We start from the raw sequence: 26,347 nt of genomic DNA on the forward strand, positions 1-26,347 counted from the left end.
TTGTGATAACAACGTTTATTGAAGTTCTGAAAAATGAATGTATTTTTGTAAACAAAAGTCAATTTGGTGGCGAACAGTATTGAATCAATAAATTACCACAAGAGGTCATTAATCCAAATTACATAATTATTTAATTGTTCCAACATTGATTTGATTAATAAGAACAGCCGAAACTGAACGATCCATCATATTGATACATATGCTTTTTTTTACTGATTATGTCGAAACGGAATTGAGGATTCTCAAAAAGAAGCGTGAGCAGTAAAAGTCAAACATAGTGAGTTTAATGAGCATTCTAGAGAGCCTGCCTCTATTTAAGGATGAGCATGTCTCATTCTCATTTCCGTAATTCGACAACGCTGAAACACGGCTACTTTGAACATACTTTTAAAATATGTTTTGAAATAGAATTTCTTTTTTTATTTGCTTTTTTTTTTTTTTTTGAATCTCAAACGAATATATGCTGCATGACCCGTTTGGTGATAAACGGCTGACGATATCTTCATGGATGTATGGGAAAGAGCTTTAAGTGATATAATTATTACAATTACTACCAAGTCTCTTCCTTTCAATCCTCGTTCGAGAACTCACCTGTGCAGAGAAAAACGTATTTGTTATTTAGGACTTAAAATTGTAAAAATTCTTAGTAAGCAATAGTAAAATATTAATGTAGGTAAGTGACTGACCCAGATAAACTAAAAATTGCTGATCTGGGCTAATTATCTCATCAAGTTAGTCTGGCGTGCTTTTGACATTAGTTATTCAACAAACTGAATAACTAAAATAAAATAAGACACGCTATCAGAAAACCAAGCTTAAAAAGCAACAAATGTCAGCAACTTACCACACCCTCCTCAAGATCTATAACAGCTGCACTTAATCCTTGGACTGCATGAACTTGATGAGGTCGATAACACGAGACGAGTAACCAAACTCGTTGTCGTACCACGTGATAAGCTTAACGAAATTGTCGTTCAGTGAGATACCGGCCTTGGCGTCAAAGATGCTCGAGCGATTGTCTCCAATGAAGTCAGATGAAACGACCTCTTCATCTGTGTAGCCAAGGATGCCTTCCAGGGATCCACCTGGGGCAGCAGCAGCCTTGACCTTCTCTTTGATTTGGTCATAGGTCGCGGGTTTGCCGAGACGGACTGTCAGATCGACGACTGAAACGTTAGCGACTGGTACACGGAATGCCATACCAGTAAGTTTGCCGTTCAGGGCAGGAATGACTTTGCCAACAGCTTTGGCAGCACCAGTGGCTGCCGGAATAATGTTTTGGGCGGCACCACGACCATCACGCCACAGCTGTTGGAACAAATTCAGATTTAGTTAATTCACCTGATCAAACGTTTTTCATACAAAAACAAAAGTTGTACGAACTTTGCCAGATGGTCCGTCGACTGTTTTCTGGGTAGCGGTGGTAGCGTGAACGGTAGTCATCAAACCTTCAACAATCTCGAAGTTGTCGTGGATGACCTTGGCAAGGGGCGCGAGGCAGTTGGTTGTGCAGGAAGCGTTAGACACGACTTTGTGGCTCTTGTCATACGTGTCAAGGTTGACGCCAACGACGTACATGGGAGCATCGGCTGATGGAGCAGAGATGATGACCTTCTTGGCTCCACCTTCCAAATGAGCCTAGAAAAAGAGCGGTAATTTCATTAAATCAATCTATTCATTTTTTAAACTGAAAGCTAGCTATGTAACTGGAAGTGAACTTACGGACGCTTTGTCAATGGTGGTGAAAACACCAGTAGATTCAACGACGTATTCCGCACCAGCTTCGGCCCACTTGATAGCCTTGGGGTCGCGCTCACTGAAGACAGTGATTTTAGCGCCATTGACGACTAGGAAGCCATTCTCGGCCTTGACATCACCCTTGAACTTGCCATGGGTTGAGTCAAATTTGAACATGTAGACCATGTAGTCCAGACCAATGAACGGGTCATTTACAGCGACGACCTGAAACACGTATAAGACAAAAATTAATGTCGCGCGCTTGATATTGGAAACTTTTATGAGGGATGAAAGTTAGAAAAATTAAGTATTAGCGCGATTGGGTTTAAGTGTATTTTTTTTTTTTTTTTTTTTTTTAAAGAGTATATAGTTAATAACAATAACTGATGCATACCTGTGCTCCACGTTCAATGGAGGCCCTCAGCACCAGACGACCAATACGTCCGAAACCGTTGATTCCGATTTTGCTCATGTTGCTTGTTTGTTATTCCTGTAACATCATTGGTTAGATTCTGATGAGTAATATTTATGCATCAAAAAGAGATGGAAAACGAAAAATTTAAACGTTACATCCGAATCTTTTTTTATACATAATATTTTAGCAGCAACCAATTTTAAGACTGAGTTTCGGGCTCATTATCTTATTAATGATGGCATGAATTTTTTTTTTTTCCATCGAAAGAAAACCATGGAGTGATTAATCCGTACAGTTAAATAGTTAAATTACATGTCTGACCAGGTTTCTGCATTTTCCAATGATAATCGGAATGACTTTGCGTAAAAGAGGACAAGGTAGAGAAACGTTTGAAAAATTGTTTATTGTTAGTCCGATTTGCCAACTACTTTTGTTTGATATTGATTTTGAAAGAGGTGTCAGAATAAAAATAAGCTGAAGAGTAATAATTCCTGTGGGTCGCCGTTTAAGGCTCGAGCTAATGTAGAGGTCGTTCAAGGTTACCAACGATGGTAAAAGCTCATACCCTTGACACACGAAGCGCGAGGACTCGGAAAAGCGCGGTCGATAATCTTGTGGATTGGAGAGCCTTTGCCAAGCACTATACATTCATAATTTTTTTTACTATATAGTTCTTGAGAGTTCTAGTGGTAGGGTATGCTTTTTCTTTCCCAATTTTTAATATTAAAAATGTATGATGTAATATCTGAAACATTTATCATTGTTGAGATTCGAATTTACAACAATTAGAAGTGATTTATCAGAGACTAACTTTAAGAAAACTTTTAATGAATAGAAATTATTTCAAACGATCGCCAAAAATAGTTCGTACACAAAAACAACTTGAAGCATTAGTTAAAAGTTTTACAGTTCAGTATCTCAAGCCAAGAAGCTTTTAAGCAGAACACACCTGACGACCTCGTTAAAAAAATCAAGTTCGCATTCCATTAGAGCAACACGAAGAGTCACCATCAAAACATCAAAAGAAAACGTTGTATGCTGGGCTACATGTGTATGTCAGAGTGTTACCGCACAGCAATGAAAATCATTACCCTCACGGCCATTTTCCACGTGCTTAGATGGAAATGATGGATCGATCGTTGTCATTTCGACACCCCAGTCATTTTTGGAGTCATGATAAAATTAATAAAGTCTACAATCGAGCAAAATATGTATCACAAATAGAAAAAAACCTGCCCAGCATATCTATGTGTGAGAAGGAATAATTAGTAAGCAAATGGTAGCATCTACTCTTATAGAGTTGCAATAAACGCGTGTATCCAGCAGCTGATGCACCTGCAACCGGAATGAACGGGGATCTTTTTCTCTTTTGGTTTAATTTGTATATAAATAGTGTAATATAGCTGATGCTGTTACGTCATACCACGTCAGCTCATAGTAAGTATATAGATATAAGACAAAGCTACAACGATGCAAGCTGATGAAGAACGTCACGAGATTTTCTCCATTAAGATAACACGATTTTCATTATGGAGTAGGATGTACTTATAGAACTCCCACTTCACCGCACCTCCGCCCAGTTTCAATTCGAGGACAATGTTCTATTATTGAGGCGTTGGCAGATTAGTACAGTTCTTTTTTTGTACTTTTTTGGCCTGCCTTGTGTCGAGGAGAGACACGACCTCGTCACGGTCAGGTCGTGGCCCTGGAATTCTTTGCTATAGTTTGAATTAACTTCTCACTGTTGGTATGGCCCTTTTTCGCGATGCTGACCTAGTCGAACCAAGATGGGAGCCGATTTTTTGTACTTAAGGTGAATTAAAAGCTCATTAGGCTCTTCAAAAAAACAAAAGGAAAAATCTATTTTTGCTCGTCGTATGCAGGGACTGCTCATGCGCTATCAAAGCTCGAGTTCTAGTAGCCGTGTCGGAAAAATACGATGGAAGGATCCTTCTTTGCATATTCGATTGATTCACCAAGTATAAAATGTGATAAACGCGACACTTGACAATTTTGCAATTGTATGTAGGTACCTATACTCTAAACGAATGGCGAGGACGAAACAAGTCGTTGTTGCAAAACGGAATCCGAGGCGACGAGATGGAGGAAACGCCGGCACTATTGCATCGAACGATCGAAAGTTGCAGCCTCGTGTTACAACATTTCCGATTTTTTGGGCATTTCGCGCACTATTTGTCACACGTACACACACGCACGTTGATGGATTGATTGCTGCTGATGAAGGAAACGCGCGATTGCTGGGAGAATTAAGTATTATAAAATGGTAAATTATTAATTAGGTGGTACTTACGAGAGACACAGGAATGATAGAACCGCTCGCTACGCTCACCACAGAAACAGTGTCATTTGAAGGGCAAAAGGCGCCGATATAAACGCGGCGGGGAGCAGATTGCGCGCGCAATTCATGCGGCTTGCTTCATCCTTGTCTTCAGCAATCGCCGTGGTGGCCGAGGAGGCGGTAATTTATGATTTTCTCGTAAGTACATACCCAAGTGTTTCAATGATGTAAGCTCTTATCTTAATTATTCGAACGTCAAACAGTTACTGACAGAAACATAACCCTATTCAGACTTAAAATATTAAAGTAATAACTTTCATCACTAGTTAACAAAAAAGTTAAGATTTTATATTTGATAACATTTTATGAAATTTCTCCCAACAGATGTATACCTTTCTTCAAAGCGATTCTTCCTTTATCAGCTCGTCAATTTCTTTGTACGAATAAACGCTTCCAGAATCAACGCTACTCATGTGCAAGATAAGATCAATGACTCGATTAGCATAGCCGTACTCGTTATCGTACCTGCGAACACGTTATGTAAGTACACTTTTGTGTATGACCAATACAATTTTACCCAAAGGGCTAAAAACATAACTTATCAGGACTTGATAGTGAGTAATTAAGTCCAATTTAAAAAAAAAACGATTTCAGGATCTTTAGTCAAAATCGATAAATCATTGACAAACATCAAGAACTTAAAACTCGTTACATTTGAAGATGAGTCTTAGTTTTTAAACGCAAAAGTCATCTAAATACTGTCTGGAGCTTTGAATGACTTTGGGTCATCATAGACACTTGATACTTCATTTTAAGTGATAAAAAAGTACTTCCAGTATCTGTCATCCTGACACATTTTACTGACATGTTGGAATGTACCCTTGAATGTATTTGAATCAGAAAAATCTGCATCTTTGCTGAACTATTTCGTCAGATTGTACAAGGACACTTGGTATCACAATGAACCGAGATCAGCATATGCGATTGGGCGTCAAAAATATAATTACCAGGCGACAACTTTGACGAAAGTACTGGTGAGCGGAATCGCAGCTTTCGCATCAAAAGTGCACGAGTAGGGCGTGCAATTGAAATCGGTCGAGACACAGTCGTCTTCCGTATAATTAAGGACGCCCTTGAGCTCCCCGGTGGCCGCTGTGCGCATCACTCGCTTCACCTGCTCGTACGTCGTCGGCTGAGTCACCCTTAACAAATCATTGAGAATACGTTTTTTTTTTTTTTTTTTTTTTTTGTACCTATACGTACGTATAAAAAACCAACGGACATCAACACCGCGTGTTATATCGTATCACGTATTTAACAATACGTCCACCAGTTTTCACGCGGAACCGATCAAGTTAAGGTATATATATAATTGAAACGAAGTGCTTGTCGCGGTGCGCTATTCGTTAAATAATGAAGAATCGGTATTGTACAGAAACCTGAAGGTGATATCGCAGACCGAGACGTTGGCGACGGGAACGCGAAAGGAGATCGCCTGGACCTTATTCTTGAGCTCAGGAATGACTTTGCCGATGCACTTGGCAGTGCCCGTGGGAGAGGGAATGATGTTCTGCAACGCACTCCTTCCGGATCTCCACAGCTTTGATGATTGGGAAAAGTGATGAGTATTTTCGTGCATTTTCACGAGTTGAGGTTTCATTATTGTCTATGCACCTTGACGGTCGGCCCATCGACGATCCTCTGGTCAGCCGTGACGGCGTGGATGGCCGTGATCATGGCCTCCTCGACGCCAAAGTTCTGGTGCATCACTGCGACCAGCGGAGCCGCGCAGTTTGCCGTGTCCGAGGAGGCGGATATGCAATGGCCGTGTCGGTGACGATCGTACTTGTGATGGTTCACACCGTAGATGAAGGTCGGCACGTCGTTCGATGGAGCGGTGATGACCACAAACTCGGCCCCGGCCTTTCGATGCATCTGCAAGATCGATCCGCGATACTTAGTGCACTCGTACTTTATCGAGAACATATAGTATTTTGATTTTGGGCTTGCCTGGGCTTTCTCGAGTTCCTTGAAAATCCCGGTCGCCTCGATCACGAATCTCACGCCGGCGTCCTCCCACTTTATTTTGGCCGGGTCCTTCTCGCACGACGTTGTGATGGTTCCCTTGTCTAGCTCGTTGGTGATGGCATTGAAAATTATCACTTTGATTTTATTATTTTTTTCATTTCAAGCAATCGGTACCATTAATGACTATCGAGTTGTCCTCGCAACGAATAGGCAGCTTGTTCACCCCGTGTGTCGAGTCGTACTTGAAAAGGTAGATCATGTAATCCGTCTGGATGAAGGGGTCATTGATGTGTTTCACCTGAATTGGAGATCAATCACCGCAACTAGAGTCGTATAGGTGAAATTTAAAGACATTTTCAATTGTTGTTAACCTCAATGTTCTTTTCCAAGCAAATTTTTAAACAAGTCCTTCCTATCCGGCCAAAACCATTGATTCCTACGGTTACCATACTTGTGAATGAATGAAAAAAATAAATTTTTTTTTCCCAATTTGTGAAAATTGAACTAGAATTTAGAGTTTGACATTGTTTGGCCAAAAATATAGTACGCACGTTTGACAGCTCTTTGTAAAGTAAATAAACAAAACAAAAGGGATAGCGTGATGATTAAGTGGCAGAGGTAGAAAAAAAAATATTCGTATGGTTTTTTTTTAATTTAAATTTTATTAAAACATTATAAGAATATTATTTACAGCGGGAAGCGTTATTCAAACGCCCGTATAATTGTTTTTTTTTTTTTTTTTTTTTTTTTTTGTGCAAACGCTTTTACCACTCATACAATAGCTTATGCATATATCAATGCTATGTGTAAAGTAGCTGCTTATCGTTTCATTTTTTGTCCTTTAAGTTTAAAATAATCAAGAGAACTCGGGTTCTGTAAAAAAAAAATTTACTGAAACTATTTCATCCAAAAATTCGATTTCATCCCGCCCAAGACTATATTTTCACAATAATTAATATACAAGTACTTGAAGAAAAAAAAAATTATCATAGTCTATGATTTTCTTAAATGATAGTACGTGTTAAGTTAACTAAAAATATTAAGGTATTCTGCAACATGGCGATATCGGCGTATAAAGCGATACATTTGATTCGTTCTTTAAATGTTTATTCCTTTGTCTTGTCCTCTGTCGACAAATGGACAAGTGAAAGACAGGATTTTATAACACAATATGTAAAAATGTTAAAAACTTGTTTAATTTTTTTTTTCTTTTTTACTTTATAAATATATATTTTTGTATGAAAAATGAAATTTTTTAAAATGGAATCCACGCAGTTGTTGGCATTAACAATATAATTTATCCTACGGAAAATTGTTATTGTACGCACTGATTGTTCCATTTTTTACGCTCGCAAAAAATAGCAAATTAACAAGTTGTTCCCTTATACAATACTACATTGCTTATACGTGTAAAGTAAAAATATTTTTCGTTTAAAAAGCAGTTAAGAATTACAAACAACATGCCGGCTTATCATCAGCGAGTTATCGAGTGATCTATAACGATTAGCTTGCGTCATTATCATCATCACATCGACGACTGTAATAAACATTTTCCGTAAGTCCATCACTGAGATGATACATTCCTTTGCTCGTATACTTTTAATTTACCTTTATGGAATGTCTACTTCTTCTTCTTTTAAGATTACAAATATTGATTGCACGAGTAATCATTTTCAAAATTGTTTTTTTTTTTTTTTTTTCCAAGTATATTTGTAAAGCAAGTTACGCAGATGATCGACAACTCGTTGTTTTCAATCTCTTGTGTATGAAAAAAAAAAATGCTCCTCAAACATCTCGCAACTTTTCAGCTTCCAAAAAAGTACTTTTTGCGTATACCTAATTAACGTGGCACCAGCTCACTCTCGAAATCAATAACTTATGTACATTTTTTGTCCTCCATATAACATGTGCTTCGCACGCCCTTCTTACGAATTATTTAAAAACCACTCAATTTTAAGCTCAAAAGAACAACGGATTTAAAAAAAAAACGACTTCACTTTTGGATATGCACAACGACAAATTTCTAATAGAGCCAAACTATTCGATTTTCTACGATAATTGTCAACAAAATAGTCACCGTTATCATGGTAAAAAAAAAAAAAAAAAAAAAAGAAAAGCACATAATTTGTTCGTCACCCAATATGGATCTCACACCACACCGCATGGACGATAGCAGTGGGCATATTATAATGTATACGTAATGGGAAGGGGGAGAAAAAAAAAAGAAAATGATTAGTTTTTTCTTTGAATTAGACGCTCTCGGGCACGATCTTATCGTAGTGGAAGGTGCTGCTCGAGTAGAAGCTGCCCCGTTTGGGCATGTGCGGGGTGGCGATCTCCTCCTGCAGGGGCTTGTAGACGAGGCCGCAGTTCTTGCTGTCGACGACGAGGTTCGGTCTGAGGATCATCGGGGTACGGATGACTGGACCACTGCCGCGACGCTTAGCCAGACAAACGGCCAGATGGGCGGCCAGGAGCAGCACCGCCAGGGTTATCAGGATGACGGTCACCGCTGGCCACAGGGCGTCGGTGTACCACTCCCGGTAACGCACGCCCGCTGCACCCGCTAGCTCCTCGTACTCCTGGTCCTCGGAGTTCCACGCGAACTCGATCTTGTCGTCGCTGTGTTTGCTGTTGTGGCTACCCTTGCTCATCGGGCCAAAGTCCAACTGAAACGCCAAACGACCCACGGTAAGCATCATGTATTGATGTATGTATGTATACTTATGTAATTATTGTTTGGCCTTGCCTTATTGTTGTCGGCGTCGTCGGTGAGATCAAACTTGATGAAGGGGCCAGGCTCGTCGAAGATGGACTCCCCGGCGTCGATGCCGGACGCCTGGGTTGGTTTCGGCGACTTTCTCGGCACAGGCCTGGGCGGTGGGCCGCCGATCCACGCGTCGCAGTTGGCAAGGTCGGACCATTGCTGCACGGGCTCGGAGCGCCGGGCCCCGCTGTACCCGTCGTAGTCAAAGTCGTGCTTCATGCTGCCCATGGCGCGGGCCGCCTCTATGGGCGTGACGTTGCTCTCGTTCAGCCTCTGCATGACCTGGCTGAGCTCCTCGTCGCATTGCAGGGGATTGCCAAACAAGTCCAGCCCCGACAGGTTGGGCATGGCGCTTATCTCGCCGAGGGTCACGCGGCGCAAGTTGTTCTTGTTCAGCGAGAGGAATCTGTGGTTGGTTTATCAAAATTACTCGTGTGAAATGAAGGGGAGACCGTGTTTTTTTCTCGTCCTACCTTAGGTCCTCCAGCTTGAGCTCCGAGCGGGGTTCCGGCGAGGCCTTGACGTCGTTCCAGACGCGCTGCATGCCGCACGAGCTGAGGTCCAGCCTGAGGAGGTTGGGCGTCTTGAGGAAAGTCGCGAGCTTCAGTCCGGAGACGAACGAGTTCATGCCGAGGCTGAGCTCGGCGAGGGAGTTGGCGCCCTTGAACGCGTCGACGTCCAGCTCTTCCAGCCGATTCCTTGACAGGTCGAGTTCGCGAAGGGCTGACATTGGCCGCAACAGATCCCTCGGCAGTTCCGTGAGGTTGTTGTGGCCGAGGTTTAGCCGGGTCATCGCTGGCATCGCGTCGAAGGTGCCTGACTCGATGAAGGTCAGGCCGCAGTTCTCGCACTCGAACCGGTAGATGCTACAATGGACATTGGCATGTGATTGTGTTTTCTTTCTTTCGTAATTTTTTAATGCAAATAAGCATCAAAGCGTACCTGAATCTCTCAAACTCTTGGGCATTGGTGCGGAAGACTGGTAGGGTTTCCAAGTCAGCGTTATTGCTGAGCATGAGGACTTGGAGCCGCGAGTTGGCTCGGAAGTGGTGGTCGCTCAGGTTGACGAGGCTGTTGTCGCTCAAGTCGAGGTGAATGAGCTGGTCGAGGTGCGAGAAGGCGTGCGGGTGGATCTTCCTCAGGTTGTTGGCGCTCAGGAAGAGCTGCTCGAGGTAGGGCACGCCGTTGAGGTCGTCCTTGGTGATCACCTTCAGCCGGTTCATCGAGACGTCCAACGTCACGAGTTTCGACGATCTTTCGAGTTTGTTTGAATTTCTTAGTTGAACATCCATTTGATCTGAGCTTCATCGAGTTTTTAACGCAGACTTACCTGATGACGCTGAGGGAGGTCAGGCTGTTGCCAGAAATCTTGAGGATCTGCAGGTTCTTGCCCTTGAACACGTCGGTAGGCAAATCGGCCAGGTTGTTGTGGGACAGGTCCAACTCGACGAGCGAGTCCAGGGGCCCAAACAGATCCCTTTCGATGTTGTTCAGATTATTGTTTCTCAGACTGATGTAGGCAAGGTTCGGCATTTTAGCGAAAGCGCGCCTTGGCAGGCGATTCACGTGGTTGCTCGAAAAGTCTAAAGAAAAAAAAAAAAATTTGATTTATTTTCCTTTTGACTGTATTGGTATTTGATTTACGTTACAGACATGATTTTGAAAAAAATGCGTATCTACGCCAGTGACTAATCAACAGATAAGCTCGAATTATATTTTTTCGACGCTATCGTAATGTATCTCTACTGCATTTAAACAACACATTGTAACTGCACCCCTTATCTCCCGAGCAGTAAATTAAGTGTCCTTCTTTGGAAATTCATCGTCATCACACTGCAGTTTAATGTATATAAAAATTGTCCATCACGCGCGGTACTTGATCATCATCGGATTAAAAGCAAAAATAACAGACGCGTGAGATGATTACCCAAGTCGGTGACGCTCGGGGCATTCAAGAGGTAATCGTTGCTGCTTCTCCTGCTGGACATGACCTTGAGCGGGTTGTCGGCGATAGTCAGCTGGGTGAGTTTCGAGTTGTTCTGGAAGGTGTCCGGGTGGACGTAAGTGAGCCCGTTGTGGGTGAGATTGACAACGTCGAGTTCACGCAGACCGTCAAACGCCGTCCTGTCGAGCTCGAGGATCCTCGTGTCAACGATACTGATCGACTTGAGCTGCTTCAGTCCCAACTTGCGCAGAGCAAGGGGCCCCAGACGAATGTCACCCGCGCTCTCGATCTTCAGGTGGATGATGCCCGAGCTAAAGTCCTGGTCATCCTGCAGCTTCGTGCACCTGTGACCAACCAATCGCACAAATTTGTTAGTTTATTTTCAATATTACGCGTGATTACATATTTTTTACACGCGATACCTGGCGCTCGTGGGGGCGGCAAACTCCTCGTCGCAACGACAGTAGTCCGGGCAGCCGGACATGACTTCCTCCTCGTCGTCGGCGATGCCACCGTCGTCATCCTCGTCGTCGTCCTCGTCCTCGTCGTCGTCATCGTATTCGTCCTCGTCGTCGTCCTCATCCTCGCCGTCTATCTCGTCGTTGTTGTACGGAATACCCTCGGCCTCCAGCAGGGCCTTCATCGCTTGGCTGTCGGGCGCCCCGTGGCTCGCGGCTGTGGCGCTCGACTTCCCCAGGGGCAGACGGATCGGCACCGGCTTCGTACCCTTCTTCGCCTGAGCCTTTATCACCTTGGCCATCTCCTCCTGCATCTGCTGATGGCCGATGGGAATAATTTTATTATGTGTTTCACTTGCCTCTCGACCTCACCTCGTGTTTTTCTCGCCCAACGCACTCTCAACATGCGAGCTTTTACTTATTGTTCTTCGAAACGCGATTTACAATAATAATAATAATGGAAAAAAAGGGATACTAGCCTGCTCGGTGTTGTCATCCTCGGCCTCGGAGCGTTTGTTCTCGACGAGAACCTCCTTGGGATCAACGCTGAGAATCTTGGCGATCTCGGAGTCGGTGCTGCCGGTGAGAGCCTTGGTCGAGTAGACGGGCTCGGTGCTGGTGCTTATGATTATTTTCTTGGTTGCCGGTGAGGTGGACGCGCGTCTCGTCGGTGGCCCGGGCGTCGACGCCGTTGCCGCGGGCGTCGCGGACGACGGGGGCACAGCCACCAGTGCCAGGAGGACCAGCAGCAGGGCTGCCCGTCCCTTCATCTTGGCGGGCCTTTTCTGCAACCGATCAAAATTTCACGTCTGAGCACTGGATTATCCTCGCGGACTTAATTTAATTGTAAACTCGTTATAGAATTGATTAATCGAAAGATACAAATGATGTTTCGTTGCCGATGATTTTTCTTGCCTGTCTGGCACATGTATACCAAAGGCACTCGCAAAAAGTGTGATTTATTTCTACGGCTCGTCCCAAGTTGAGGAAGGTGTTATCTGATCTGATCGAGCGATCTCGCGATTTTCAGAGTCCTGTTGTTGACCCCCAAAAAATATTCACCTGACTTGTCCTATACCCCTTTCATGCCAAAGGCCCGATCGATTAGGACACCGTTAATGATTGTAGACGCGTCTTCGCACTTTCATAACCGATGGCAAGGGGGGGAAGCGAAGGGCTCGTGTAAAAACTTGCCGATCAATCAAAGCGTCGACGATCGATCAAATATCCCCAAACGAGCTAATAAAGAGCGCCTAGAGAACAGATAGGGGGGGGGGGTTTGCATCAAAACCACGTACGAAAGTCAACCGATAGCTTCCCCCTCCGAAAACACGAGAAGCACCAAAAGCGACGATCGGCAGGAAGCGCACGTACGCATTCCCATGGACTCGACGATACGGAGGGAGACAGTTGTAGAGTGACTTTCGGGGAAAGGGAGGTAGTGGCGCCCCCGGAGGCATTAGTATTCGCTTCGATCGGCCGATCGGATGTCGCGTTGTCGTCGAAACAGGAGATTCGTCGGAGCGCCCGTCTCCGATCGCTTTCCTTCTCGACGAGTGCATGGGATGTAAGTTCCTCTTTGATGCCCAAGACAATAAAAGTATATGTACAAAAGAGAATACATGGAGACACAGGAAGTGTACCCTCACTGCTAAGGTGATGTGTGCGTGCGTGCGGTTGTTTGGAAAGGCAGACAGACGGACTCGAGGCATTGTATGTTATAATGAGATTAATTAAATGGCCATTGTGTGTTGGATGTGTCTGCGGTGCACGCGGTTGCGGCCGAAAGAGAAAAGGGTCGGTTTTCTTATTCTTTCGGTACGTGCGTTTTTTCATTTTTCGATGCCGTCCCCTTATTGCTTCTTGTATATTACTACAGCGTCAGGTGGTCGTACTATACACGCCCAACGGCTAATTGCTTCTCTGATTACAGGTACAGAGTTTACGCGCGACCTTTTGATTAGGACTGAGTTGCTAGAAAAAGTCTCGCGCGAATAATCGACGAACCACATTCTCTACGTACATTGAGATCGGAAATCGGTGCTCTATGAGTTTTTTTTTTTTTTTTTTTTTTTTTTTTTTTCTCATCAATCACGGAGCTTTAATGAAAGCTTCCCTGTACGAATAATCAATTTTGAGGCACCATCTGTCGATCGTAATTTCGCAACAAATGGCACACAGGGAGGCGCAGATTTTTCTGTCGCGAAAATACGGGGATCAGATTAAAATGAGCCATGATCGAACAAAAGGGGGTCGCGGTGGGGAGGAAAACCTACTCTACAGTTATCAGCGGAAGTAGTTGGCTACGTGCAGATTACATACGATGTGTGTGTACGATGAGTGTAACGAACGTGTGCATGGGTATGCGCATGTATACAATGCGATCAGCTCTGGAGTTATACTCGCGATTTGCTCGCGGCCGATCGGTCCGTACCTACTTAGAGCACAAAAGCTCGCAACGGTAACGACTATGTGGAAGCACTGCGCAAGAGTATATAGGCTGCACCTACTCATATGTGTCGAGTCTTGAGGCTCGAGAGATTACAGAAGGAGCACAACGAGTGCCTTTATCGCTGACAAGCGCGGAGAAAGGAGGAGGAGGAAGAAGAACGACGCCGGCGTAAGCATCCCACAGGTAGGTATACTTATAAAACAGCGCTTGCATGAAAAAAACAAAAAAAAACAACAAAAAAAAAATTTGTATGTACATACACGACGTCCGTTATACGTGCTTCGCGTGTGTATACGTTGTAAGTATATACCCAAACACATGCACACCTGCGTATGTCTATCTTTCCCTTCTCTTCTTCATATCACCTCCTCTCATCCGCGCAGCCTCTCGGCCGATCTCCACACGGCTCTCGTTCCGGCTCTTATAATATACGTACCCTACACGTATACCTATACGCGTATACGTATAATACTCTTAGGACGCACAGCGTTTTCTCTTTGCCGATTTTTTTTTTCCGCTGCTGTCCTCGGTAATATACGGCGCGTATGATATACACACATACACACCGCGCAGAGGAGCAAGAGAGAGAGAGAGAGATAATCTACGTGGGAGTAAATCATCCCAGTGGTGAGCGTGTGGTAGTTTTTTTATACATACACATACGCGAGTCGGACCATTAAGTGGGGAAATTGCGAGCGCGAGCTGATCCGTCTGACCTGGCTCTGTCTGTCCGTCTGGTGCTTTATGGCCGAGTGTGGGTATACTTACTTACCCACCCACCTATCTTGTATTATATACCTGTGTACCCATATATATGTAATGTATACCGTGACGTTTGCGAGGCTTGCCGATTTTTCGAGCGACCGGTTATACAGTTGCTATAGTTGGCTGTGTATATACCCATACACGTCCGATTGTTCGGTTTCTCGGCTTGTTTTGTGCATAATTATGTATACAGGCGAGTCGAGCCGAGCACCGGTAAGCGACTAAGCGACCCCTCCTTATCTCTCTCTCTCTATCTGTAGGTGCTTGATATTATAGTTGTGAACTAGAAGGAAGGGACTACACGACGACGATAATGACACGCTAGGCGAATGTTGCTTTGTTTCCCTCCCCACCACCCCACTCAGAGTTTCGCGAGATTTCGCGCAATACCGATTTCTCTCCGTGGAAGCTACACCCAAAGTTTCTTTTTTTCTTTTCTGGAAACTTAGCGGATAATTGATACCAAGTTGAAATTAAATTTTTCTTTTCTGTTCAGCGGTTGCCGGCTCTATTGGATTTATCTTCTTATTGGTGAAGTTTTACGAAATCGGTATACATACGTGGAGCCACTAGCTTAGGATTGTGTTTTTAGTAGGCCAAAATGTCCGTAGGCTAGGCCGATATAGTTATCGCAAGTTACTATTTGGGGAAATTCAATTCTAAATGGCATAATAGTCGTTTTAAGATACTTATGTCAATTTTTCAAGCACTACAACGATTCGAGCGTATCGGCAATACGGTTTGTGTGATGACTAACCAACGCATTAATGTTTATCGTAATGCTTAACTATTGTTTTTCTTTTTTAGGTAAAGCCCGACTGAAGCTCTCTCTTCCACCAACGGTCCACTTGTTGCACGAGAAAATTATTCACAATTAGGAAACTACCGATCTCTCATGGTTTGGGTGAAACTTGGCCAATACAACGGCATCGGGGCACAAGAATACACTAGATACAGATTCGCACATTATATTTACGTCGATGGATCCCTCGTTCTGTACACTGATCGACTCCAAAAGCAGGTATCCATCGCACACACGGCACATCGTACGAAACAACAACCACCACCCACTACGCAATCATCAGAATCATTGACTAAAAAATGAAAATTGTATGTTTCCAATGTATGTACCTCTTGGCCAGAAGCTATTGTATAAAACGGAGCCCAAAACGCGCTGACGTCCTTATATTATATTACAGTACGCCTGTATGGTTGGTGCACGACACGGATGCTTCCGGCGCCCACCACCGACAGCAGTGAACTCCGGACCGTCGAGAGGCCGGTGCGAGACTGGCGCTGCAGAAGCCGAAGACTGTCGTGCCGGGGTCGTGGCGCGCTGGCATCGGGCGCTAATGGATACCCTCCGCATGACTGCGCGGAGCTGCAACGAGCGCGTGACTTTCGGCTGCCGCTCCGAGAGACAGAGCGGGGGACACAATCTGACCGAAGAAAAAAGGAAAAGGAAAGAAAGAGGCGGAGGTGCTGCAGGGAAACGCACGCCGGGATCCTCTCCTCTCGTCTCCCAAACCCGCGAAGCGTGGGTTCGTGTGGGCTCAAAAAAAGGGGATCTCAAGATTCTCCGAGAGTTTTAAAGGATGCGCGCCCAGGCGGGATTTGAAAGTGCATTTCTGCGATACTATACCTATTTTGCGATGCTGCGAAATGGAATAAGGTATCGAATAGAATTGTACGCTCAGGAAAACATGATACTCGTACAAGTGACCGGTAATGATCGTTATTGTTTAGCGATAACGATAGGCAGAGGGTGGGGCAGTTTCGTTTTTTATTTTTCGTCAACGAGGGGGAATATACTTACCATCGGAAATTCGATGCGATTCGCGAAGGGATCATCAAAATGTCATTTTGTCGGTAATTTTCGTCCAGTAGACACCGGCTAACTCCGATAGTTTGGAAAAAGGAGGGGCGTTGGGGGCACACACAAACCAACGACCCGATTACAAAATTCACTTGGGTATTTACATACAGACAATGATTTTTGTTCATCGGCACTCACCCACATACCTATTGCAGATAAGCAATGATCAACACTTCCCTAATTCGAATTGTATCGCGCTTATCTGCACGAGGAGAGATAACACACGGGTATTTAATGGATTGCCCGGGGCACGATGATTATCACGTGATTAACGATCAACGCGTAAACACACGTCTTTGAGAACACACTATTATTGTGTACAAGTACCGATATGAGTAAAAATAATATACGTATATACCGAAAATAACTCAACAGCTGCGTTATTTTAACATCGGTTGACTTTGAAAGTATAGCAAGTATCACCACTCGATGCACCGCTAATGGACGCCTCATTTAACTCGAAAAGAAGGGGAAAAAAGAAAAAAATAAAGTCACGTACATATTGTACACTTATTACACAACATTCCGCGCAACGAGTATATACGCAGAGGTGCACCTAACGGTCCCGCTTCGTATATATATATATCCCCTTCGGCCGCACGCGCGCACGATATACGATTCGATTACCCGAAGAACCGCTCGCATCGATACTTTATTCGCCGGCGCCCCTTTGAGACGAAATTCTCCCGCGGTACGTGCAATAAATGAGAATCTATTTTCCGAGGCAAGTAACCGTATACAGGTATACAAAAAAGGTATTACATATTTATCATGCCCCACTTGTTATCAGCATCAGAAGTTGCGGCGCAGACTCTTATCGGACGCGCAAATGACTCGGCTCCTCTCTCTCTCTCGGCATGCGCATACGTAAAGAGTCACAGTCAGCTTCTTTGTGTTTTTGGCTGCATTGTTCCCGTGTATATGTACTGGTGACGCTCGTAAAGGAAAAAAAAATATATTATACTCCTCTCTTTGTACTTGTTTTACCTCCTTCCAACGCGCGCACAGGCGAGAGCTTCGTGCCGTTTTGACAAATGCTCTTTCGAGGATGACCCCCCGCGCGGGGTACACTTGTTATTTTTAATGACTCCGAGAGTGGTCTGCGGTACTTAAATAAATTATTATCCTGCCCGACACGTAGTACACGCATACACTGACTCACGAGTCTTTGCTCGCACCCCATTGTTAATGTACTATATTTTACTTTTCGTGTGTTTCACATGCAAGGGCTACGGAAACGAAACTCGAGCTCCTCATGTACTCTATTCCGATTCAATCGTCAAAACACGATATACGCCTGTCTCTCTCGTTTGACGTTGTGAATTCGAAACGGCTCTGCTGCGGGTTGAAAAGCTGCACTCAAAGCTCTCCTTCTCCCGGCAAAGCTCAATTTTCCTTTCCCCTCGCACCGAGTATCGCGACAAACTAGAAAAAAAAAAAAAAAAAAATGAAAAATGGAAAAAGGTAACGCCACCGGCGCCCACTTTCGCTTTCGTACGATACGAACGTTGTACGCACGACGATAACGCGATTAAGTTCACGAAAGTTCGTCGACCTCCCGGAAATGCACGTACCTATACGTGCACGTATACAAGCGCGCGACTCAAGTTCAAAGCAGTGCCTTCCAGCTGTACTTGCAAGCAAGTACGTATATATATATAAACTGCCACGGCTCCGCAGAGCGGCGTAAGTAATAAATTTCGCTTTGACTCGTACCGAAAAATTCAGTTATCCAGCTTTCTCTCTCTCTCTCTCCCGAGCCTTCATTTCACGTGCTGCATCGTACATGTATAATATACGCGTTGGCTCTCGACAATGAGCGCCTTGTGTGTGCTCCCTCGCACGACGACGCGATGCGAGATCTTTTTTTTTCCCTCTACTTTTTTCATCTCACGTATACGCAAGCTTACCACATCGCGACTGCAGGCACTACCGGTCTCTTTCCCCGAGCAGCTATACTCTCAATTTTTTATTTTTTTGTGTTTGCCGTTCGTTTTTTCGAAAAAGTTGGCCCCCTTTCAAAGTGTACATGTCCATGCTGATGGGTACAAATAAGGATAGCGATTATTTATGCACTCACGGTGGGTGCCGATTAAGTACGACCGCGTGGGTGAGGGATTTTTCGTAAATACCGTTTATGTGTATAGTATCAAGGAGAGTCCAAAATCGGCACGGTACAACGTTCGTACGAGTCATTTACTCGCTTACCGATTTTTCCTTTTTTTGTCTACCAAAGTACGTGTAGATTTTGTTGTTGCACAATGTCGGTAAATTATCAAGTTTTCTTTGACACGAGAAAGCATTAAAGTATTGCAAGCATCGAGCTTGTGCACAAAGGATTTGTTTAACGATCGGAGATCGGCAGTACCTGTCATACATATACGCCAAACAAATAAACCATCAGGGAACTAGCCATTATTGTACCCATCTCCAGCACTTACCCACATATTTATATCGGAGAGTAAGTTTCGCCGAACGGCCATTAAAGCTCGTGCAAGTGTGTGGGGCTCCTTCTTTTGTCCTCTCCTCCCCCTGCAAGCGCATCACCAGCCGCAAAACTTGGAAACTCTCGGAGCGGATACACGTACCACGTAAAGCCGGTGTTATTGTCTATCCGGCATCGCACACGACCTCGTTCCTTACCCCTGTAGTGCGCCATCGAGTTTTACAATATAATACATACACGCGTGCAACAGTACCTGACTTTTTTCTCATGGCTTTACGATCGCGTCGCCACGAGTATCACCCCCCTCCCGGCTTTTTGTTTTTGATTTGCCTTTATCCCTTTGATCACGTCTGCATCGGACGAAAGGCCACGGTATACGTGTGTGCTTTCGGCGAGAGGGCGCGTGCTCCCTTCGCTTCGATTCATATACAGTGTATATACATATATTATACCTAGGACTGTAATTTACTGCAGGCTGGGCACAATGATAAAATCTTTGTGGGTATGTATTTTGTACTCGGAAATCGGTATTACGCGAGTGTTGCGTCGAACACACGCGCTTCGACGAGCTACATTCTATAATGTTTAATTCACGCGTAAACGTATGGAATTGCTATCGTCATATATGTGGGCTGAGTCATCGAAAAATTACTTACTCCGTGTATACATCTGGCATGTATAGGTGTACATATATGTATATATATGCGTGGAGTGACTCACCATTTATTGTACTCGTTCGCGATCAATTATCCGGGTGTAACGCGCATGTATGAAAATAATCGGGAATATAGCACGCGCCTTTGTGTCTCTTGTATTTACTATAGAAAAAGAGTTCCACTTGCGCGTGTTTGATTGAAAAAGTACGTCGTTCGTTCGAAAAACTTTGGTACAAATATTCCTGTATTGCGTCGTGTTCGAAGGAAAAATCGCCTCGAATCGGCTAAACGCAGCGATCGGCAATATCCATGTAAGATAATTGGATCCATCGATCCCTACAGGTCAGCCCCAAAGACTAATTTCCACCAGATCGTCGCTGCACACGTTAACAATCGCATTATTGCGTCCACTTTGCGAGCTTATAAGCAACAGCTGTTTTCTCTCCTCGCGTTATTGTATCGTCACAGCTGCGCAAGTTTCCATCCCACCTATACACATTATATATACTTATTTGCCTTCTCATTCGTGTACGCGCACTCGATTCGAGAATTAGCACCTCTCTTGCACTCATCGGGTGTACAATGTATATATACGCATACAACAGAGACACATCAGCCGGATGGATATACGTCAAGTCCCGAGTGGAGCGCAAACTCGTGCCTCTATTTCTCCCTCTTTTATTTACAAACAGCCGATCTCCAAAAGTAACCTTCGATGTTATTATGTCTATACGTGTATGCATGTATGTACCTATACACAAAAGCTCGGGAAAAATCTCACGACGCATTCCTCCCCCGTTCTTGGCCGTTTGGTCCCATTAGCAGTGTATGGTCCGTGTGGTGCTCGAAAGAAGCTTGGGTTTGTGTGCGCACGTGGAAAATCGGGGAGTACGGGGGTAGGGGGAACGGCAAGGATAATCTTCCGAAGGACGGGCTGGGATGCAGCAGCGGGAGGCGGCCGATTTTCGGATTTTCCATGGGTCCACGCGGGATTATGGCCGGGATGGAAAAGTAAACGAAGGGAAATAAGACGCCGGTGTCATCGAAGGAAAGAGAAGGAGGACCTCGTTTGAGACGAACAGAAAGAGGGGGATTGTGCGCGCAGTGGCTGCGTTGTTACGCGGATGATGAGCTTTGAGAAATTTTCGGATCCGTAAACTCGACGCATCCACTCGGCTATTGTTACTTTTTTTTTTTTTTTTTTTTTTTTTCCTTCACAGAAAAACTACTGTGTAGGTGAATCGATGGTACCGCATTTAACTCGACTCGCGAAATCCATCTTCGTACAGTCATACGCGCTCGAATCAATTACGCCGAGTTTTAATGGGCGCGCGGCGGGAGCTTTTGGCTCGTTTGTTTCTTTTGCCGGAGACGAGAGAAATCGAAGGAACAACGGAGAGGCGGCGTAAACGCTGAGACGCTCCGGCCACGTTTTATTTTTTATTTTTATTTTTTAAGCGTACTCCCTTCGCCCCGAAAAAACTTTGAAACTTCGGGTCCTACAGTTTACGGAGAAAAGAAAGAAGAAAAGGTGAGCGAGAGATACTTAATGTACCCAATAAAACAGCAAAACTAGGGTGTATCCCGCACCGTAGCCGTGGCATGGACGATAATTATCATGATCCCCGTAATGATTATTTATGCCATTCATCGCGCGACTGGGACCGGACGCACGCGAGCGAGGACGAGTATAGTAGCAGTAGTGCATGTATGGTTACCTCAAATGGCTGGTAAGTATACGAAGGCATAAGCTGCAGAGGAAAGAAACGAACAATCGGACCAGGTATATACGTGTATAAACGCGCGGACGAGGAGCAATGAAGAGAAGAGAGAAGAAAAGGAAAAAAAAAAAAAAATCGAAGGAAGAAAGGAGCACACGTACACGGGATGAAGGCGATCTCGTGTAACACGTATGGGTGCGGGCCTGTATGTGTAATACGTGTGGCGTGTAAGTGGCCGGAGGCGTTATTTTGGAGAGCCTCGCTGCCCCGGGGCCCATGGTCTTCGAAAACAGCCCCACGGCTCATTTGTGCGTATGTAGATATACCTTCCAGGATTTCGGTGGCCCAGCACGTAATATCGACCACGAGGGAAGGGCGGGACACGAGAGTGCTCGGTTCTCACGTTAACGGGTGCACACCAAACCCACGGATTGTAGAGAGAGCAACGCGCGTCTTTTACGTATTCGAGGAGAAACGAGAGAGGGTAAAAAAGACGGGACTTACCCTCGAATTAAAATGCGCTATGAACCTTGTAATTGTTTCAAAGCTGCCAAAGAGGGGTTGGCTCTATTGCAGGTTTACGAGGAGGAGGAACAGATAAAGATATGATAGTTACAAACGATCGAAAAAATAACCCGAGATACTAGAGAACTCATCTCAACAAAGAACGCTCCGAGAGGGAGCGAACAAATATATATATATAACGTGTACAATAGGAGGTCGAGGGAGCCAATAAAATGTGGAACAAGGGTACGAACATGCACTGCTCGAGATGGCCGGTAAAAAACGTACTTGTTTCGTAAAAGAGAAAAAAAGGGGGGAGCGAGAGAAAAACGCAGTACTTAATCGCATCGAGGGCTACAGCGATGTAGATTACATAGGGGGATGGGGTGGGGGAGGGAAGGAAAAATCAGAGCAAAAGGAGGAACGCGTTGATGAAAAAACAAGAGGCACAGACAAGGGGAGGCTTCTCGAGAGATGTGTATCTTTGGACGATTTGCCGATGCCGATGCTTTATATAGAGGGGAGCTTCGGTGGAAAAGTGAAGAATCAGGAGGAGGTGGATGGGGCGTAAGTGCAGGATTATGCGTATCAAAGATAAATGCAATGGAAAATCATCGAGAGAGCGAGGAAAGAGAGACAATAGCCTCGAACTGAGGAGGAGGAGGAGAAACAAGAGAGCAGAGATCGAAAGAGAGAAGTGGACCAGCTGGATCTCGTGCCTACTCGGACGAGTGAGCAGAGCATAGAGGAGAAGAAGGAGACGAGGAGGAGGCAGAAGCCCTTTTCTTTGTTCCGAGCCGCGCCTGCGCGTTAAACTCGCTCTCCTCTTCCTCTTCTTATTTTTCTTCTTCTTATTCTATTCTTCTTCGCCAACGTCCGACGGAGCATCGGTGGATCGGCCATGCCAGGTAAAGTTACCTGAATCGTGCTCGCTCTCCTCCGCAGGCAGGCAGCTCCTCGACGGGCTTGCTTTCGAGAGGAGGAAGAAGAGAGACCCCGCTAAGCAGGTGGTCCTGAACCTTCCAATCCCATTTTTTGAGAGCTGTGCATATATGCCTACACACACACGTGTTATGTATGCCCACACATATGTTACCTGATGTCCCTGGTGATGACTAAGCCGTGGAGTGTGAGCGTGTGCAAGTGCCTGTGTATATATACCAAAGGCCCCTGGCACGCTAAATCTTTGATGATGCTCGATAGGGTCCCTGGGCTGTGGTGGGCCCCATATACCTATACGTATCGGCTCGGGATACTATACTCTCATTCCTTTTCTTCGTCGTCTTTGCTGCCAAAGAGTTTTGTACACGCGCGACTCGGGCAGTTAGTTAGCTCGGCCTTGCATGATATTACGCTTCTGGTGCAAACGACTTTTCGATGATGTTATGCAGATAATTTTACGATGCGCTCGAAGTGTGCGAAAAATTATTCACGATCCTCACCTCGTCAGCCAGCTAATATCGGTTAAATGTCCCCTTTATTGAAATCAGAAAGTCCTTTTTTTTCATTCGCAGCTTTTTCGTATCAATCCCAAGTAACCGAGTTTTGAATATAGTGTTTGGATTTACCTATACATTCATGACAGAAGAATTTTTTCTCCAACTCCAATGCCAGTAGTACGGCACCAACCACCATGTTACACCCGAAGAGAAAACTAAACCGTCCGTCATCGTGGGCATGTGATGGATCAGGATATTCCACGCCGAGTTGAGCATGAGTTTTCGACTAAACTGTGGCGAAACAAGCGTGTACCAAAGGCAAAAGAGACAAGACACTCGTGAGACGACGGGAAGAATGCCTACCGAAGCGTGAGGGTGCGTATGGATATACTCGTTCCTCGAAGATCTCGTTTTTCGGCGCTTGCCGATCTCCCGTATCGATCGAACGATCCCGACGCACCGGACCAGGAGGACGACGATGGGAAAGCAGATTCCGTATCTCCGGGGGCAATCGGATAAGTGGCCCCGAGTATCATCATCATCATCATCATTATCATTGTACACGTCCCTGCGAGGAGAATCGTTACCGATTCGAGCGGCCGCTGGCTGCGGCTCTTCGATCTCGCGTCGGCGTGGCTTTTCCCTTTCATTTTCTTCTTTGGGATTAGGGCGTCGGGAGGCGGTACCGGCCGTGAATTTTCACTTTTCCCTCCGAGGATGACTGAATCTTGATTTTTCCCGGCGATACCAACGAACGCTGCTTCGAGAGAGGCGTGTTTGATTGTTCGAAGGGAGCTTTTGTCCGTACACGGTACAACAATACGACCTAGATACCTCTTTTATAGAGATCGGTAATGGCTGTGGGGGGGAATAAGGCGAGCTGTTTCGTGCTCGTCGTCGTCAAAAATGAAATCGCGTGACAAGTAAATGAGTAAACAAAAAAAAACTTGTTTTTTGGAGACATTTCAATACGGATTCTACTATAATGTTCACGCGATCGCGGTGAATAAATTTGATGGAGGAAAAACTCAAATTGTCTGTGTTTCATCCGAAAAAAAAAAAAAAAAAAACCCTCAAGCAGCTGCTGCCTCGAGAGCCGAGCAAACTTTTGCCTGTACACAAAACTTTCCCCTCTCGAGCGTGGCTTAAAAAAAAAGATCTCGAGTAATTTTCACCGAGGAAATTTTTTTTTGCGCGAAGCTACGAGGCCGCGTGTACTCCAGCGTCTCATCCGCCGGTGTCTCCCTTCTTCTGCATAATACAAGCAATTTCAGCGACGTCGCCGACGAGTTTTACGCTTACATAACCATACCTGGCTGACAACGTATCTATATGTATAGTTACATACCCACACGTGTAGTGGTAGTCGCGTACTTACGCGCATAGCGCCGCGGTGCAAATGCAATTAACGATCCTACGCGGGGTGTTAGTGTCTCTCTCTCTCTCTCCTTTCCCTTCTTCTGCATCTCTGTCTCTTGGCGCGTCGCGCGAAAGTCACGAGTTTATTTACGCGTGGGCTGTATATACCTGCCCCTCCGCGTGCACCACAACTGCAGGAGTGTCAACTCAAATATACCGCAACTTTACACATTTTTCCTTTCTGCCTCTTAATTTTTGTGTCTTCTCTATGTGTACCTACTAGGTCACTTACGTATACACCTTTCAGTTCCAACGAATGTATTAACGTACACGCGATGAAATAAAAATCGAATTCACGCACCTCATCTGTATACGTAGTCTTTGAGAGGCGGCAACTTTTTTTTTTTGATACTTGCTCGCATGCGTAGAAGAAAAAATAAAACTACTTTTGTTGCGCGTCATCGCCCGAACATCAAGGGCATCCGCACCGCTTGGCATTTCAATGATCGACGAGCTACAGCGAGAGCAATCGATAGAAAAGGGCCAAACTTTCTTTCAACCCCTCACCATTATCCCTCGTTTATACAATCTAACTAGTGGGTCTCCACTTTTTATTTGCGATGGTGCATAAACGCGCAGCCCTTTTCTCTCTGGAATTTATTAGCTCTCAGCTTCGGGCTCGCGGTATCATCGTATTCCGATCGCGCACAGAGTACACATTTAATAACACACGTATACAAGTTTATCGTACGCGTGAGGTGTATATAAATTTTAACGGAAGGTACATCTCTTGCTTTCAGCGCGAGTATATATTTCGTAGGCGATGCGCGTAATAGAGCCATCCAAACTGCGCCGATGCTATCTGCCCTCGAGATGAGTTCTCATGTACCTCCGGGCTTTTGTGCCGGTCTGCAGTGACGCGCTCGCCGTGTAATTATCATCACGGGGTAACGCGTGGTTGTCAAACGCTATCATCGCGGCGCAAAGAGGAAAAACTGAAACGCATCGGTGCCGATCGCCGGCTTATCGGGGCGTTTAGACGCGCCCGCGGCCTGCCGGGTGTGAAACTCGACGCTCGCGCTATCGGGTGTGTGCTGTTTGCGCTGCATATTTGCACCCACGGCCTGCGGCTGAGTTTCCATGCGCGGGTTTGTTTTCTTTTTTTCTTTTTATTTTCTTTTTTTTTTTTTTTTTCTTCAAGCGCGCTGCAGTGGTTGCAAAGATCTTTACGGCTTTTTTTCCCCCTTCCTTCTTGGGACACACCCAGTCAACTTCGCGCTTTTATCACTCGCGGGCTCTTATCGCGGGGAGATGTTTGTTTTCTCTCGCACAGAAGCTTTTTACATGTACGGAGGTGCCTTTCCTGCTGTAGAGCCTCTCAAATGTTTTGTACGATTCGCGGGCGGTGGTATGTGCACGTAGAGAAACGGAAATTAATTCGTAGGTGGTCTGGGAACGCGTGGGCCGATGGAAGCCATAC

The 26,347-nt window shown here is 45.0% G+C and overlaps 3 protein-coding genes across 6 annotated transcripts in view; all 3 read right to left on the bottom strand.

Moving 5' to 3' along the window:
- LOC106644391 (glyceraldehyde-3-phosphate dehydrogenase 1) lies at nucleotides 1–4,568 on the bottom strand. Of its 2 annotated transcripts, none has more exons than XM_014359853.3 (6): nucleotides 4,464–4,568; nucleotides 2,132–2,227; nucleotides 1,723–1,962; nucleotides 1,384–1,638; nucleotides 845–1,308; nucleotides 1–591 (listed from the first exon to the last, which is right to left on the bottom strand). In XM_014359853.3, the coding sequence occupies exons 2-5, from the start codon at nucleotides 2,207–2,209 to the stop codon at nucleotides 877–879; spliced, it is 1,005 nt and encodes a 334-aa protein (XP_014215339.2). In that variant the 5' UTR covers nucleotides 2,210–2,227; nucleotides 4,464–4,568; the 3' UTR covers nucleotides 1–591; nucleotides 845–876. The 2 variants fall into 2 exon arrangements, with proteins under 2 accessions (XP_014215339.2, XP_089448227.1); XM_089592101.1 differs by lacking the exon at nucleotides 4,464–4,568 and adding an exon at nucleotides 4,186–4,245.
- A 277-nt stretch (nucleotides 4,569–4,845) lies between these two features.
- LOC106644367 (glyceraldehyde-3-phosphate dehydrogenase-like) lies at nucleotides 4,846–6,928 on the bottom strand. Its single transcript, XM_014359822.2, has 7 exons — nucleotides 6,851–6,928; nucleotides 6,654–6,777; nucleotides 6,462–6,580; nucleotides 6,126–6,386; nucleotides 5,891–6,051; nucleotides 5,459–5,653; nucleotides 4,846–4,976 (listed from the first exon to the last, which is right to left on the bottom strand). Exons 1-7 carry the CDS (start codon nucleotides 6,926–6,928, stop codon nucleotides 4,850–4,852), a joined length of 1,065 nt encoding a protein of 354 aa, XP_014215308.2. The 3' UTR covers nucleotides 4,846–4,849.
- A 273-nt stretch (nucleotides 6,929–7,201) lies between these two features.
- Gp150 (leucine-rich repeat domain-containing glycoprotein 150) overlaps nucleotides 7,202–26,347 on the bottom strand; it is a 39,451-nt gene continuing 20,305 nt past the window's right edge. Inside the window, exons 1-9 of one of the 3 annotated variants that reach the window (XM_023392033.2) lie at nucleotides 15,998–16,164; nucleotides 12,129–12,434; nucleotides 11,614–11,966; nucleotides 11,174–11,535; nucleotides 10,577–10,829; nucleotides 10,189–10,500; nucleotides 9,720–10,112; nucleotides 9,229–9,652; nucleotides 7,202–9,148 (exon numbers count right to left, since the gene is read on the bottom strand). In XM_023392033.2, the coding sequence (XP_023247801.2) occupies nucleotides 8,729–9,148; nucleotides 9,229–9,652; nucleotides 9,720–10,112; nucleotides 10,189–10,500; nucleotides 10,577–10,829; nucleotides 11,174–11,535; nucleotides 11,614–11,966; nucleotides 12,129–12,419 (2,808 nt within the window). In that variant the 5' untranslated portion in view covers nucleotides 12,420–12,434; nucleotides 15,998–16,164 and the 3' untranslated portion in view covers nucleotides 7,202–8,728. Of the gene's footprint in view, nucleotides 9,149–9,228; nucleotides 9,653–9,719; nucleotides 10,113–10,188; nucleotides 10,501–10,576; nucleotides 10,830–11,173; nucleotides 11,536–11,613; nucleotides 11,967–12,128; nucleotides 12,435–15,997; nucleotides 16,165–26,347 lie in introns of those variants that run through there. The other 2 variants (XM_089589507.1, XM_089589496.1) reach the window with 2 other exon arrangements.

This window comes from Copidosoma floridanum, unplaced genomic scaffold (genome assembly GCF_036245765.1).
Source record: "Copidosoma floridanum isolate Cflo_tuat_1 unplaced genomic scaffold, Cflo_Japanese_pri ptg000001l, whole genome shotgun sequence".
Taxonomy (NCBI): domain Eukaryota; kingdom Metazoa; phylum Arthropoda; class Insecta; order Hymenoptera; family Encyrtidae; genus Copidosoma; species Copidosoma floridanum.